This window comes from Xyrauchen texanus, chromosome 6 (assembly GCF_025860055.1).
Source record: "Xyrauchen texanus isolate HMW12.3.18 chromosome 6, RBS_HiC_50CHRs, whole genome shotgun sequence".
Lineage (NCBI taxonomy): Eukaryota > Metazoa > Chordata > Actinopteri > Cypriniformes > Catostomidae > Xyrauchen > Xyrauchen texanus.
The window spans coordinates 14,017,409-14,033,288 of NC_068281.1; the positions used below are offsets into that span (position 1 = coordinate 14,017,409).

Below are 15,880 nucleotides of genomic sequence, written 5' to 3' on the forward strand. Positions count from 1 at the left end.
ACATTTGGTATTGGGACACTAGGCATGCTAAAAAGGGAAATAAGAAATACATTTTCTCTTCAAGTCTGAGTCTAAGGGACTGTGTCTATGTACAGAGGAAGCCTGAGGAAAATTGCAAAACAACAAAATACTATCACAAGTTTCCTTGCCAGCGTAAGGTGTTATATATTGTTGTTCTGTTCGGTTCAGCAAGCACAAGCACTAATAGCTCACAAGACTGGCACAGACAAAGATTCAATGCACTATTTGCATCTCTAAAACACTATTATGAAGCAGCAAGGGCAATTGGAGGGAGAAAAACTAAATGCTCATTCCAAGGCCTCTGGCATAACTGAAAAAGACAAAAATCTGATTTCTTATCCTGAACCCCATTAAGAAAAGTAGTAGAATTAAAAACGTTTAACATCACATATTAAAATGCTCACCTGGAAATACAAACAAAATCAGTATACCTAGAACATGTGTGAAAGCAATTCTCATCTGATAGATCAGGATCAAGAAACGAACGAATCACTCAGATAGCAAAAACAAATCCAAGGTTTATTGAAAGTAGGTTTAGTAACTGTGGTAGTGCTAATATATGAGAAGAACAACAGAAGCCCACTCCCACTCAGGAAGAGCAGGCCAGCAGGAGGTTTGGCTTGTCACGTTGTCCACTGGGATAAAGCACCCCCATATTTTTAATCACAAACAGCAAGTGGAATTGAAGATCAATGGCTGGGATTGTAATACTACTAAAACTGGCTGAAAATTCAATAAGTAACATGAGAAAAATAACGGAAAGTGATCTAACTTCACTGAAAGAGAGATTGGAAAGAAAAAGAGCGAGAGAGAATTTATGTTCTCATGTACAGACAAACCAGCTCTGGTAAAAAACTTAAACTGGAGAGAGTCATTCTGCTGTTTTGATTTCAGTTTTTTACCAGAAGTGCCTTTGATTCCTCTCTACTCTTTCCCCTATCTCATACCCTCTTTATCCTCAACACGTCCCTCTATGCTTTCTCGCTCTGGTACTTCTGGTGTAGCTGAAGAACATCTTCTTGAGAGACCCTCTCCCAACCCTCACTATGGATGCGGTAGAGGTTGACTTGGCCTCCGCTGTAGGCATCACGGTAGGTGGCTTGGTAGATGGCACGGCGGCCAAGGTCGCATGCCTCCTCTATGGTCAGGTCATGGTGAAGGCCACTGTCAACTACACCGTAGGCGTACATTGAGCCAGACCCCACTGCGAACAGGTCTCCACATACGCGGTTGCCCTCAGAGTCCACGTAGTACAGCCCTGTGATCAGAGGAAAGAGAGAAGGATAGAGTGAGATAGAGTATCAGTAATGCCTGCTGTGATAAAAAGGATATTTCAATGTAATTTATGATATCAATGTAATGTTATGTTATGAACACAAGGTTGTAAATAATGTACTGAACAATACAAGGTCAAATCCTGCGGATACATGCGATTTCATGGGAAACAGTCTGCTGACACTTTTTTTTTGTCAATCAGATGTGGGGGGAGAAAAACTGTAACTGAGCGCAAGAGATTTGAAAGGAGAAAGAAGAGTAAAAAATTGTGAGCTGTTACATCATGCCCATATTAAGGCAAGCCAAGTACAAGCTGCTGACCGGGTATAGGCAAACATAGCATCCTCCCATCTGGCCTGGGGCGCTGCCTGAGGTGCTATTGATCGCTCAAAAAACACCTAATGAATTATTGATCTATTCCTGAAGACATGACCTCTCACCTAAACTTGATGGACGATGTGGATCACACTCAGTGAACTAGTGGATCACTGTCTGGTCTGGAAGCAAATCACCTTTGCTGGCCAAGACAAGATCAACAGTGTGTTCTACAGGCTGTGGTATGATGAAACCCACAGAAGCCCAATAATGGTGACTAGGACCCATCTGTACTCCAGCAAAACCAAGCTACACAGAGGAGAGGGTCCAAAATCAAGTCACGAGGAAAATCACTTGTAAAAAATAAATAAATAAAATATCTGATTAATGCGATCTTCATTTTAACCATTCCGATTTTGATTCTTAAAATCACAAGATCGATCTTTTATTACATTGATCATGATCAACCAGTCGATCATTAGACAGCCACAAAGGTTGATCTGATTAACAGGCCAAAAGTAAAAGAAACTAACCGAAAACAAGAATCTTAAAAGATCACTTTTTATTTCCTAATTTCGGTACTGACTGACAGGTGGCTTACACAAGAGTGCTGATGGTAATGCGATTATGCAAATGTATGTCTAAATGGTAAAATGCACAACAATTCAGTGAAAATGCCCATTTATGTGACATATTAAAAGCTGATTTTTTTCCCCATAGGACTTAATGGTCCTGAGCATAGTACAGAATGGTAACAGTAGCAATTCCACTGGAGCATGGTTTTGCACGGCACAATTATAAACCATTCTCAGTCCGTAATTCTCTGCACGGTTAGCTAACTGACCTCAATCGTGCTGAAGGAATTGCTTTAGTAAGTGGCGACTTGTGAGTTTCAATTTGCCAATGCAGCTTTTAGTTGGTTCCAGCTTTCCAAGTTAGCTAATATTTGCCCGGATTTAATAAAAGTTACACAAAAAAACTGTATGTTTACCATAACTTTATGATTTAATGATAATGGTTTAACTAGTATAGTAGCCTACATTTATTTTTCTACACGCTTTTTTTGTTAGGGAAGTAAATAAATTGCTCATTAAAACTCAAAATGTATTAATATATTCTAATATACTATTTTCATAAACTACTATTATAATTTGTCAATAAATATCCTTTTTATAGTTAGTCTGGGAACTTTTGCCTTTGCGTGTTCGTGTCATCAGGACATGATAGTAAACCTCTCGCCTTTATCTCTTTGATTTTCTTTTTGCTACATGGGCCATGTCTTTTCTGTGTATTAATTAGTAAAGGAAAAAAAGCAGTCCTGCTGAGGATGTGATCATCCTCAAAAGCGCACTCGCTCTAATGTTTTTCTCTCACGCCGTCGCCAAAAGTAATATCTGTTCCTTACATTTGACCTTTTTCCCCTCACCACAGTGGAAAAAAGAAAGAGTAACTGCACCAACTGACCCGGATCGGATCAGTACAGTTTTGCAACAAGACCTGTTTGGTCTGATGGTGGAAAAGAGGCCAAGTACGTCTAAACTGAACGTAAACAGTGGGGGGATTTGTATCAAAATATTGGACATGAAGTGTAAATGCAACCTAATAGACCTGACGCTGTCTAGTACCGGCAATTTAAGTTATTTTGTTACATTTCATTACTTTTTCAATTTCTGAAAGTTTACTTGAATACTTGATACTGCTGTTAAAAACTTAAAAGCACCATTTTCTTAATTGGTGTCCTTGTTCTATTGCTTGTAATGTATTATTTGGTTCTCATTTTATTACTGTATACTTGTCTTGAATTATGTCTTGAGAACATGAAAGAATGTTTACTCAGGTTAAGTTAGTATTTTTGAGAATCATCAAATTACTTTAAAATGCAAGTAAAACAAACATTATAACTGAAACATACCCAAATTAATTGGAATATAATCAAATCAGAATTGAATCAGGAAATCCTTATCAATACCCAGTCCTACTTCCAGCAGACTCTACTGAAAACCGACAACCTGAAACAGTCTTTTTTTTTGTCAGATTGCTTTGGAAACTTTAAGAAGCTCAAGCACTCCAAATTGGCTCAGAGACATTTTAAGGACAGTCTATAAGAGACAGTCTTAGAAGCTAGGCTCAGAACTCACAATCGCTTTTGAGTGCATCGGAGCGCATCGTTAGCTCGACCTGATAATCGTTGAGGCTCCCTAAATATGTAGGATAAATTCCCATTTTGTAGAGCCAAGTGTGACAACTAAAAACAGAGGTCTCTTTCACCCGCACTGGTTTTCATTAGTAGTGGAGTGCGAAGGTACTTGAGCGCACTGAGAATTTTTACATACAACACCTGGGATCGTTTTTCAATGCAAGCTACCTGCATCTCAAGGAGAGGACATAATAGAAATGCACGGAAAAGGGTGGGGAAGTAAAGTGATGCGGAAAAGGAAACAAGAGGCAATTTGTGAGACATCGTAAAGCCGTGGCAGAAGAGCGGGAACGATTTCGGAATGTTACATCAGCGCGGCTCTTTGCACTCCATCACAAAGTTGACAGCAGTGAGACGTGGCAGGCTTAAAGTGTGACATGCTTACTGTATATGGATGGCAACTACTACAGAACAGGGAAAAAAAGGGAAAGGTGATTGGCTGACTGCTCTGCTGATTGTCACACAGCTATGGTTGGTTAAGTGTGCAGATGATGAGCAGCTGCTTAGAAAGCAAAGCAACTCTGTGTACAGACTTTGTGTGAGTCTTCTATGCATGTTTGCACAGAATATAAGATGGCAGCTGAAAGATCCAGCATCATATGTCTTAAAATTGGTAGCCCAACAGTGCTGCTGACATTTGCAGGTCATGGCAGCACAGAAGTCTACCACACATTCACAGACAGCATTGATTAAAACATGTTCACAGACAGCATTGTATCAACAAATTAAGTTGATACGCAATGAAAGCATAGCCTAGAGATAAAGAAAGAGGGCATATATCATATATCAAATTCATAGCCCTTTTGCATCCATTTGGTGCTATTGTTTATGAGTCAGTGCAGTCAACGCTCTCTCAGCTAATGCGAGTCAAGTATGTTAATACGCATTTTGTTTCAGTGTTTTGTTCCTCTGAAACATGGAAGATGTGTTCAAACATACAGTTAAATGTTATTTGCATTTATTTAAAATAAAAAATATATATATACTTTTTTCTTTAAATTCTAAGTTGTGTAATTAATCATCAGTGATTTGAAACAAGGTTGCAAACAAAGAGCAGAACTATCGATTTCAGCAGATGGTGTTGTAAATAATTGGATATTGGTACAAATTTTGCTTCGCTTGAACGGTTCACAGATTTGTTGACTGTATAGGGAACAATCAACCATCAAGTCTTGTTTTGAGTTTTAAAAATTACTTTTTTTAAACATTGGCACAAAATTGTCAGTGGAAAGGGGTATCAGAAACTGAGATCCACAACACTTCTTGAATTACTTTACTAACAGGGCCCATAAACTCATAATCTAATCAGTTCAAAACCAGCAGTGAAAAGAACACATTCATAGAACGGCACTAATTACACAAAGAGTAAAACACTGAGGCTTCTACAGTCTCCTAAACATGACTGACACTGCATTCAATTTTATTTTCATCATCTTTGTCAGAACCTTCTTATAGTTCTTTATCAAATTTATTCTTTAATGCAAACTACAGTTAACACAGGAAAAATGTGCCAGACATTGTAAAATTGGTAAATGTAATTTGCACAACATTTAACATATTGTAGCACATTGCATTGTAACAGCCAGCGCTGCTATCGAGCTTTAAACGGCAATCACTACTTGCAATTTGATTGTAATTATTACAATGTCATTTTGTAATCCTGCTAGGCAAAGTTGTTTTTGGGGCCATACTTGCCTTTGTCACTTTCTTTGAAAACCCAATTTATCGAGCTGATGGGATTTTGCATGCGACCTGATTGCAATGGCTGAGAGCAGTCCCCATCATAGTGTTGCACCCTCCAGGCCCACAGCCATGGGGATATTGATTCCCCATTACTGTGTCACTGTGCAGGGCTTCTTTAAACACATCGGCCGTGATGTAGATAGAGCCAGTTACAGCACCTTAGTGTCTGAAATTGAGGGATGTAGCACTACCATAGATAGTAATAAGGTCGCCATCTGGTGGTAAGAGACAATATGACTCCCCATCTTTAAACACTTGGTTTTTGGTTAAACCACTTGGTGGTTACAAACCAAATTAACAGCAGCAATTTATCTTTGTGTTTCTTGGTTTTCAGGTTTACAATCTTCATGTTGGGAACATACAAAATGAACTGAAAATGGGCAGAGCTCACCATTAAAACCATTAGATTAAAAGCCTCTTCGAGAACTGCACGCATTGTCTAATTAACAAAAATTGACAACAATCATTGTCTGGAAAAGCAAAGGTCTTGCAAGTCCATTAATGTGCAGTTTGTTATTCATCTCTAAAACAAAGCCATGGTGCTGCATATTAAAAAAAGAATTGGACTACCGCTGGAGATTGGCAGGAAATTATGGTGATAAGAGCTATTTTTACAAACAGAGAACAGAGAACATAACTGTATAACTTATCCCCATGCCAACCGCAGCAATCAAGCTGCTTGTCAGCAGCCATATCACCCTGCAACCCTAGCCTGGTTGCCCACTATAGCTAAGAAGGGCTGAGCCTGGCCAGTACCTGGATGGGAGACGAACTGGGGAAAACGAAGGTTGCTGCTGGAAGAGATATTAGGGAGGCCATCGGGGGTTCTCACCCTGTGGTCTGTGTGGGTCATCATGCCCCAGTATAGTGGTGGGGACACTATACTGTAAAAATGTCTTTTGGATGAGATGTTAAACAGATGACCACTTACACTCAGTGGTCATTAAAAATCCCAGGACACATCTCGTAAAGTGTAGGGGTGTAACCCCGGTGTTCTGGCCAAATTCCCCCCTTTGGCCCTTATCAATCATGGCCTCCTAATAGTCCCCATCCATTAATTGGCTCTATAACTCTACTCTCTCCACCAATAGCTGGCGTTTGGTGAGCGTAATGGCGCACTATGGCTGCTGTTGCATCATCCAGGTGGATGCAGCACAATGGTGGTGGTTGAGGAGATTCCCCTATACTATGTAAACGCTTTGAGTGCCTAGAAAAGTGCTGTATAAATATAAGGAATTTTTATTATTTAATTAAAACATACATTATTGTAAATAGCATTATGAGATATGTGGTTTCATCGATCCTCCCATTGCTCACAGTAGGGGTGGGCGATATCTCGATATTTAAAATATATCGAGATATTTTTTAAACACGATATGAATTTTGACATATCGTATATATCGATATATTGTTTATATTCAATTCTGATTTCGCCACTGCTCGTTTGCTTTCTCTGTGCTGTGCTCGCTCCCGCCTCCGCTCGCCCCCGCCTCTTTGCTTTTGCTCCCCCTCCCTTCGCGTGTTGTCTCATTCAACATGGTGTCGCCCGCAACCAGCCCGGAGGCAGAACTCGTCTAAAAAAAAGGACAACTGGCTCCATTATATGGAGATACTTCGGTTTTAAGGCGTCGGATGAACAGCAGACAGATGTCTACTGCCGTGAATGCCGAAAGTTGGTGCCAACCAAAGCTTATAGCAAACTTGTTTTTTGGCTATTTGTTGATGGCTACAACAGAGTTAATGCAAAGATGAGCTTGAGTTGTTTTATTTTTGAATGAAAAGGCAATATGTATTATTTGTTTTCATTTACAGTTAAATTATTATTATTTATGTAATCAGGGATTTTTTTTCTTAAATGTCGCAGAAGCACTTTGTTCTTATATATGCACTGCCTACCTTGAGTTGTTTCATTTTTGAATGAAAAGGCTATATGTATTTCTTCCTTTATTTTACAGTTAAATAATAAGAAGCACTTTGTTCTTACGTGAACTGCCTACCTCTTTGCACTTTAATAAAAAAGGACTGTGGTATTTGGCATATTTGTTTTTGCAGTAGTTTTTGGGGGGTGGGTTATTTTTCCTGTAAAGATATCGAGATATATATCGTATATCGAGATATAGCAAAATATATCGAGATATATTTTTTGCTCCATATCGCCCAGCCCTAGCTCACAGTCAACAATATGTTTTCTTAAAAGGCTGAAGCAGCTGATTATATGATAATGATATATATATATATACATAAACACACACAATTATGATGCTGATATATATACATTTTGGTATATTATTTTGTGTAAAATAAGTGTTGATTTAATTTTAGCAACTTTTAGTTTACAATAAATTGATAAAGATTTACACTGAAGTTGCTGAAATTCTATGATCACTTATTTTACACAACATTCACTATATAAGAAATTATCCACTGCTGTTTTTGTTTGTAAATTTTGGAACTGAATCTAGATGGAATGACCACTTTTATCCAAGCAGGCAGTTATATTGACCGATGCAGAAAATCTCAAATCAGCCAAATTTCTCCACATAACTGGCCTGGACAAAGTATCAGTCCATAACTAAAACATTTGAATTGTTGGATGTATGAATAGCTGCAGATCAATTCAAGGTATATTTCACTCTAAAATTATATTCCGTCATCATTTACTCAACATCATGAGTAATTGGCAAAATATATATAATTTTTGGGTGAACTAACTCTTTAACATTTACGAGATTAACTAGAAAATGTTTGCGGTCACTAGAAGCATTGCAGTGTTCTGACTATTTTGCAAAAAAAGATACATATTAAGGACATGTTCTTTTGTATTAGGCTATTTGTGTTAATACATGGTAACATGAAATCTAATGTAATGTGTTATTGAACACAACAATTAGTATAAATCTTACCTAAAAATACTCAGAATATATAATTTCTGTATATTTATAATATACATATTTATACAGATTTTTGAACACAAACATAAAAAAAAAACATTTTAATGGACTGTACATGCTTTTAATGTATACAAATAACCAAAAGATTGTGTGATCAAGTTGTAATCAACAAGACATTACAATTTGATCTGCATGTGATAATTTACCTGGTCCTCTCTTGTCCCAGCCACAGACCATTGTCCCCATACTGAGGCCCATGCCTTTGTACTGATACACCATGTTAGCCAGGAGCTTGGAGGCAGCCGCTACAGAAATGCGCTCTTTGTTGCGCAGCTCATAGATGCGGCACTGCCTGGCCAGCAGGCGCTCCCAGAAGCTGCAGTCTGCAGCACCTCCTGCCATGGTGCCTAGCAAGTAGGGGTTGATCTCAATCACCTTCTTCACTGTCTGGGAAGCGATGTAGGAGCCCGCTGTAGCTCTGGAATCCACAGCCACAATGACACCATGCTGAAACTGAGAGATGAAAGGAATGAAAATGTGTGCTGCGTGTGAATTACGTGTGAAATATTTGCATATTTAATACAAATGTTCAAAATGTATTTATCGTGGTCAGACACTACAAAATTAAATAGCAAAATGTTGATTTATGTTAACTTCTGAAAATCATTTTGCCTTTAACGTATTTAAAAACTTATGCCAAAAACAACAAAGGTAATTCAGCATATGTTGCATCACGTCTTGCTGAGAAACAAGTGACTGAAGAGAAGGACAATAACTAGACTATATACTTTAAAAAAATTATTCTATCTGAATAAAACTAGTGGTAAAAATTGAGAAAGTAGCCCCCTGTGAAATTGTTATAAATTTTCAGATGTTTTAATATATTTTAATTTCTCCCCTAAGTAAATAAACACACACATGACAAAGAGAACATGAGTAACCCATCTATAAAGAATCTAAAGATACCCGGACATTTTATGCTATTACTTCACAGACATGCATAAATATGGGTCCGGCATTACGGACTCACAAGAGCACCTCTGCTGAAAAAAAAATCCTAGGGGAAAAAACTGAAGTTATTATTTTACTATAAATCTCCACTTTCAAACAGCCCTCCAAGCGCTCTTCTCTCCTACAAGTTCTTCTGATGTTTTTGGTGATTTGCATTCTTCGTGCGTATCCCTACTAACTGGGCAGGGAGTAGAATATAAAACAAATATATATATATAAAAAGAACGTATCTGTTTTTCACCCACACCTATAACATTGTTTCTAAAGATATGAATTTAACCACTGGAGTCATATGGATAACTTGTATGTTGCATTTTTGTGATTTTTGGAGCTTCAAAGTTCTGGCCACCTTTCATTTTCATTGTGAGGACTAACAGAGCAGAGATATTCTTCTAAAAATATTTGTGTTCAGCAGAAGAATGTCATACAAATCTGGAATACACATGGTGAGTAAATGACCGTAGAATTTTCATTTTTGGGTGAACTATACCTTTAAGCTATAGTGAACCTACATAAAATTACTTTTTTTTTTTTTGTCTGTAAAGATCATAACAAAACCTAGTAATTATAAAATGTACTTTTGAACCACCATAACTGTACCGATGGAAGTCAAATGTAGGTCACGGTGAAAAAGCAAATTAAGTGCTGTCATTATGACTGCTTAAACATACTGGAGAAAAGCAGCAGTCAATCTGTATGCCTTAAAACTGTAATCAGCACCAACTTTCATCTGGACTTCGCAGTACAATAGTAAAGTTTAAATGCTGTTTTTGTGACGCATGTGATTGCTGTTATTGTGACTGAAAGTTTAAATGTGCCATTCCATCTATACGTGACACTTTTCATGCTATAAAAAACTCAAAAGTACTAAACAAGTCAAATAAACCAGTTAAAAGAGCAAACACTGAAATGCATGGCAACAGTGAATATGGAATAGGCTTATGCTCTAGTCATTGTCACATGCAGCCTCCATTCTATTTATTACACACACTGTTTAATCATAATTTTTAAAGAAACTTGTTTCAGATGTATCATAAGTGTTATGGAGTTATGAATGTTAAACGATGAGTAGATCGGTTTCAAACTGGTCTGATGCTAATAGCTGCTGGCTAAATGCACTCACTTTAAATGCTAGGGTGGTTGTGCCGTGAAGAAACTCGATTTTTCTCTCCGGTTCACCCCCTTCAACTAGAGGTGTCACGGCGAAGTTCAGACTGTCTCCCTGTGCGGCTCCGAAGCCCAGATCCGTTTGATCAAGACCACAGTCGGGCGCAAAAGGCCGGTTAAAGCGATCACAAAAATCCGCAGACTCACTCCTCAACACACTAGACAGCGCCATGTTTCCGATTATTAACCAGCGGCAGCGTTCATCTGCTTCATGCACATAATGGTGGAGAATGTGAAGTTTGTGTTGCTATAGCGCCATCGAAAGGCCTGGATGACGCGTGCCGAACTTAGTCTCTATGGCTCTGGTCCAAGTAAGCGGACACAAGTTTGAGGAGCGAACAACACGAATCACACCGAATAAATTGTTTTCGTCCGTCTGCACTGTATTCCAGATGTTGTTGGTTTTTTTTCCGTCTTTTGTGTAAACTTGAACTAGAATTTGACCGTTGTGCCGTGTCTCGATGTTTTTTATTTAACTTCTTGCACAGGAACTGAGCTTTTTTTGACAGCTCAAACCTTTAAAGGTGCACTCGGTAATTTTTTTTCTTTGAAACAGTTTTTTTTTTCCTCAAGAAATTAATTGCACTTTTAAAACATATGTATAAAAGCATGAGCACTCAATGAGGTGAGGGCTCCAGTCATATTAGTAACCTTATGAAATGTGTTTTATTCTACACGTGAAGGGTCCCCTCATGGAGGCTGCCATGACACGACCAGTCAAATCTACTCAAAGTACCGTATATACCCGAATATAAGACGAGGTTTTTGTCCTAAAAATAGGCTGAAAAATGGGGGGGTCGTCTTATATTCAGTGTCGTCTTATATTCGGGTATATACGGTAATAGCTCACCAAAAAATGAAAATTCTCTCACAATTTAGGCATACTCAAATTGTATTAATTTGGGTAAAACAAAAACAGCCAACAGAGTGTCTTATATTATTGTTTTTACCAATTTAATTTAGCTCTTTAAATAAGTCCCGTCTCAACTGGGCCTTTCTGTGTTGAGTTTGCATGTTCTCCCCGTGTTCGCATGTATCTGCAGCGGATATCACGCCACCCTGAAATGTGAAACCAAGAGTGGTGGTACCATGTGCTAGCTGAAAGGGTTGTGGATGTGGTGACATGCAGGAAAAGGTTGTTGGAGCTCTGTTTTTCCTCCGGGTGCTCCGGTTTCCCCCACAAGTCCAAAAAAGCATGCAGGTTAAGTGAATTGGAGACTCTAAATTGCCCTGTTGGTGTGAATGAGAGTCCACTAGCCACTGGGGGTTGCGTCAGGAAGGGCATCCGGCGTAAAACCTGTGCCAAGTCAAAGACGTGGATCAAGGATGGTCCACTGTGTTGACCCCTAATGGGAGCAGCCGAAAGAAGAAGAATTTAGCTCTTTAAATAAAATAAAATTAAGGGTGCTATTTGTAAGATTGACAACAAGCGTTTGAAATGGGTACTGCAGTCCAAATTGAAAATATTGGAGAGTTGTCTGCCCCGCCTCAGACTCGAAGCTCATGCGGGTTGCCAGAAAGATGCTCAATACTTACCTGTTAAGGAGAAAATTAGCACTCAGCATCCGTTTTAAAGGATTTCTGGGCTTTAAGCTTTCTCCATCTTCCAAAGTCATCTTCAATATTTATGCTAGTTTTACTAGCATAAAAACCTTTGGTCATGGTGGTTTTTGACGGATGGCGAGGCTTTTAGTAGAATCGAAGTAGAATATATTGGCTGTAGCATTGTTATCGGAGAAGCCAGTATTTCAACTTAGCATGTTTCCTAATTCTCAAAATGACCATAATATGTCATTAATGATTTAGTACAAGTAATATTTTTAATTACATATAGCACCTTTAAATTTAGATCTATCCTGTGAAATATGTCACCTTATATTTTCCCTCACTAACAAATGCTATATGTCCCCATCACTCACATTAAATGCATGCAGTCTTTTTGTTTTTCCACCTTTTGTCTCCGTATCCTCAGAGTAGGCTACTGATTATCTATCAACATCTTTCTTCAGCTTATCCACCTCTCTTTTCTTTGTCTCTTTCTCCCTGTCTTTAATTTTCTCCTTCTCTCTTTCCCACTCTCTGTAGTAATCCTCTTTAAGATCCTCTGTGGCTCTGCGTCTGCAGCCATGGGCAGTGATTTGGAAAAGGTTGACATTATTCCCAGAATAGGTATCCCTGTGAGTGGCTCTAAAAACTGCCTCTCGGGCCTCATTCACAGTCATTCCCCATCTCCAGCCATCATCAACCACAGTGTATGCATACGGCGACCCTGAGCCCACTGAGATTATATCTCCTTTCAGTTGCAGGCCATCACTGCACACATAGCACACCTTGGGACCAGACTGTCCTCCAATTGTAGACGGAGTACTTTTTGTTAGACTTGGAACATTGGAAACCTTCAAGAGCTCCTTCTGAGCATTTATTGAGGCAATTTTCACACTGTCTAGATCTGATAGTGCACCATTATTTGCAGATAAAGGGTATCCTGTTCCATTGTTTTCATAGCTTCTCCCATTTTCACACTGGACTGTTGGGTTGCCCTTGTTATCCAAATAACTTCTCCATCCCATCCATAAAGAGTAGCTGCTATACACACTTCAGTGCCTTTGAATGGATGAAACATCATGGAAAGCAGCTTTGCAGCTCCACTGATAGTAAGTCTCTTGCGGTGCCGAAGCTGGTAGAGCCTCATTTCCTGGGTGAGTATCCGCTCCCACAGCATGCAATCTGCACCACTGCCTGAGGTGGTGACCACCAGGTGTGAGTGGATGGGCAAAATCTTCTGACTATTTGGGCAGCAGATTAGACCTTTGCAGCTGGCACGCGTATCTGCAGTAGTTATCACGCCACCCTGAAATGTAAAACCAAGAGTGGTGGTACCATGTGCTAGCTGAAAGGGTTGTGAATGGGGTGACATGCAGGAAAAGGTTGTTGGAGCTCTGTTTTTTCTGCTGCTCTGTTGAGGGGGGTGGGGGAAAGAAAATGAAGATAATTGAATCTGTCAAACTCAAACGGTGTCCTCCAAATAGATGCTATCTCGTTTGGAAGGCAAGCACACATGCCGATGTGCCCAGAGATCTCAGGAATCACAGACATCCTGCAGAGCCATTTTGCTTTTAGTGAGATAATAACTGTACACTGGTGCAACACCGAGTCTGAGAAGTCGTTCTAAAAGAAAGGTCCCCTCTGAAAGTGGCGATTTATATAGGAGGTGGTGAACACAAAAATTCACACCCATACAGTACACATATCCCCATGTATGCAGGTACATATTTACAGACATACGCTGAGAATATGTTGTTTCAGCAAGAATCAGAGCTATTTTTAATATCTGATACCATGCTTTTGTTCTTGCCATTGACGCACAACAGTGAAGCAACTCTTCAAACATAACTTATGAAAGTGCTGAGAGTGTATCTCATATGAGCTAAGTTTGCTACATTCACTCACGTACTCACACATACAAAGAGTTTCACTTTGATATGCACTCTACTTTCTGTTACACTGCAATTAAATCTGTATCATAATATATTTATGAGCAAATGAACCATGCTGTGGATTACAGAAATAAATGCAGTTAAAATCTTCATAGCTTCAAGAAATATTCCAGGTTCAATAAGTTAATCTCAATCGACAGTGCTAATGAACGTGAATGGGGTCAATCTGTAAACGTTAAAAAACTCACTGTTTCAAAAGCATAGCCACGAGATGTAAGCTATTTGTGTGTAAACTTGATTTTAGTGTGGTAAAATTGCTTACTAACCTTTTATTTTTAAAGTTATATCAAATTGTACAACTTTGTTGCCATGACAACATAACACTATAAACCCTGTAATCGCGCAAAAAGTTTAAACCTAAATACACCATTTTTAACAGAAGAAGATCTTTAATTAAACTATAAGCTTCAAATTTCTGCCTTTATATCCTTCAAAGATTGTCCCCCATTCACTTCTGCTGCAATAGCCTGAACATACCCTTGATTTTTGTTTTTAAAAGAAAGTCAGAGATGATTGGGAATTAATATTTGTGGTATTATTATAAATTTTAATACATTATGCCACAAAATGCTCTCGATTGAGCTTAATTTGTATTGAATTCAGAATATTACTTTAACATGTATAGTCAAATATGAATGCATGTTGAACGTATTGTGGCAATTAACTATTTTAAGTAGCTGAATAATTTTTGACTACTATTTAATAATCAAAAAAGTATTTACTAGTTATCATTTACAAATATTTGGTGTCAGATTGTAATATGTTTTAAAGTTTCAGATTGTAATACGTTTAAGTTTCAAGTTTATTGTTATTTCAGCCATACACTGGTAAACAGTGGAGCAAAATGTTGTTTCACCAGGTCTGCAGGACAAGGCCCTTAATTTACTTTATGTACCTTGAAAAATACTATGGTAATGAATGATTACCATGTTCCCCATGTTCAGTGTTCAACTATAGATCATCAGCTTTCTGACAGACAGGCAGCAGCTAGTGAGACTGGGGAAACTCACATCAACGACTCTCACTATTAGCACTGGTGCTCCTCAGGGAGGTGTAGTCTCTCCACTGCTCTTCTTTCTGAACAAAAATGACTGCACTGCAAAGGACCCCTCTGTCAAGCGCCTGAAGTTTGCAGATGACACTACGCTCATTGGCCTCATCTGCGGCAGTGACGAGTCTGCATTCAGACGGGAGGCTGGCTGTCTGGTGTGGTCACAACAACCTAGAACTGAACATGCTCAAAACAGTGGAGATGATAGTGGACTTGAGGAGAATCACTCTGGACCCCACACACCCTGCCCACTCCCTCTTTGAACTGTTGCCCTCTGGTCGGCGCTACAGAGCGCCATGACTTTCAGACACAAGAACAGATTTGACCCTCAGGCCATTTTCCACATGAAAAATTAAACAGCCTTCAGGACACCCCCATAGTGCAATAATGTAAATAAATATCTCATGTACATATGTAAATTACATGTAAATAACCATGCATACCCCTACCTTGCACATATGTTACCACTTGCACATGTATATACTCCATTCTAAGTTATATGTCCTATTATATGTATGTCTATTTACACTCTTACCTTGTTTTATATTCTGTGTCCCATTCTATGAATCTTCTTTCATTTGTCAAATTCCAGGGTCCGTTTGGCAAACAAATTTAATCTGGATATGCAGAAATCTCTTCACATTCAGTTTTATTTAAGTAGCTGTTTATTACAGTTATCCCCACACAGTTTCTAATGAATGGTCTTATTGTA

The 15,880-nt window shown here is 38.7% G+C and overlaps 1 protein-coding gene and 1 pseudogene across 1 annotated transcript; both read right to left on the reverse strand.

Moving 5' to 3' along the window:
• Positions 1 to 514: 514 nt before the first annotated feature.
• LOC127645200 (proteasome subunit beta type-5-like) lies at positions 515 to 10,823 on the reverse strand. The gene is made up of 3 exons (XM_052128740.1): positions 10,577 to 10,823; positions 8,649 to 8,955; positions 515 to 1,279 (listed from the first exon to the last, which is right to left on the reverse strand). Exons 1-3 carry the CDS (start codon positions 10,790 to 10,792, stop codon positions 993 to 995), a joined length of 810 nt encoding a protein of 269 aa, XP_051984700.1. The 5' UTR covers positions 10,793 to 10,823; the 3' UTR covers positions 515 to 992.
• Positions 10,824 to 12,605: 1,782 nt separating this feature from the next.
• LOC127645112 (proteasome subunit beta type-11-like) lies at positions 12,606 to 13,716 on the reverse strand (annotated as a pseudogene).
• Positions 13,717 to 15,880: the final 2,164 nt, after the last annotated feature.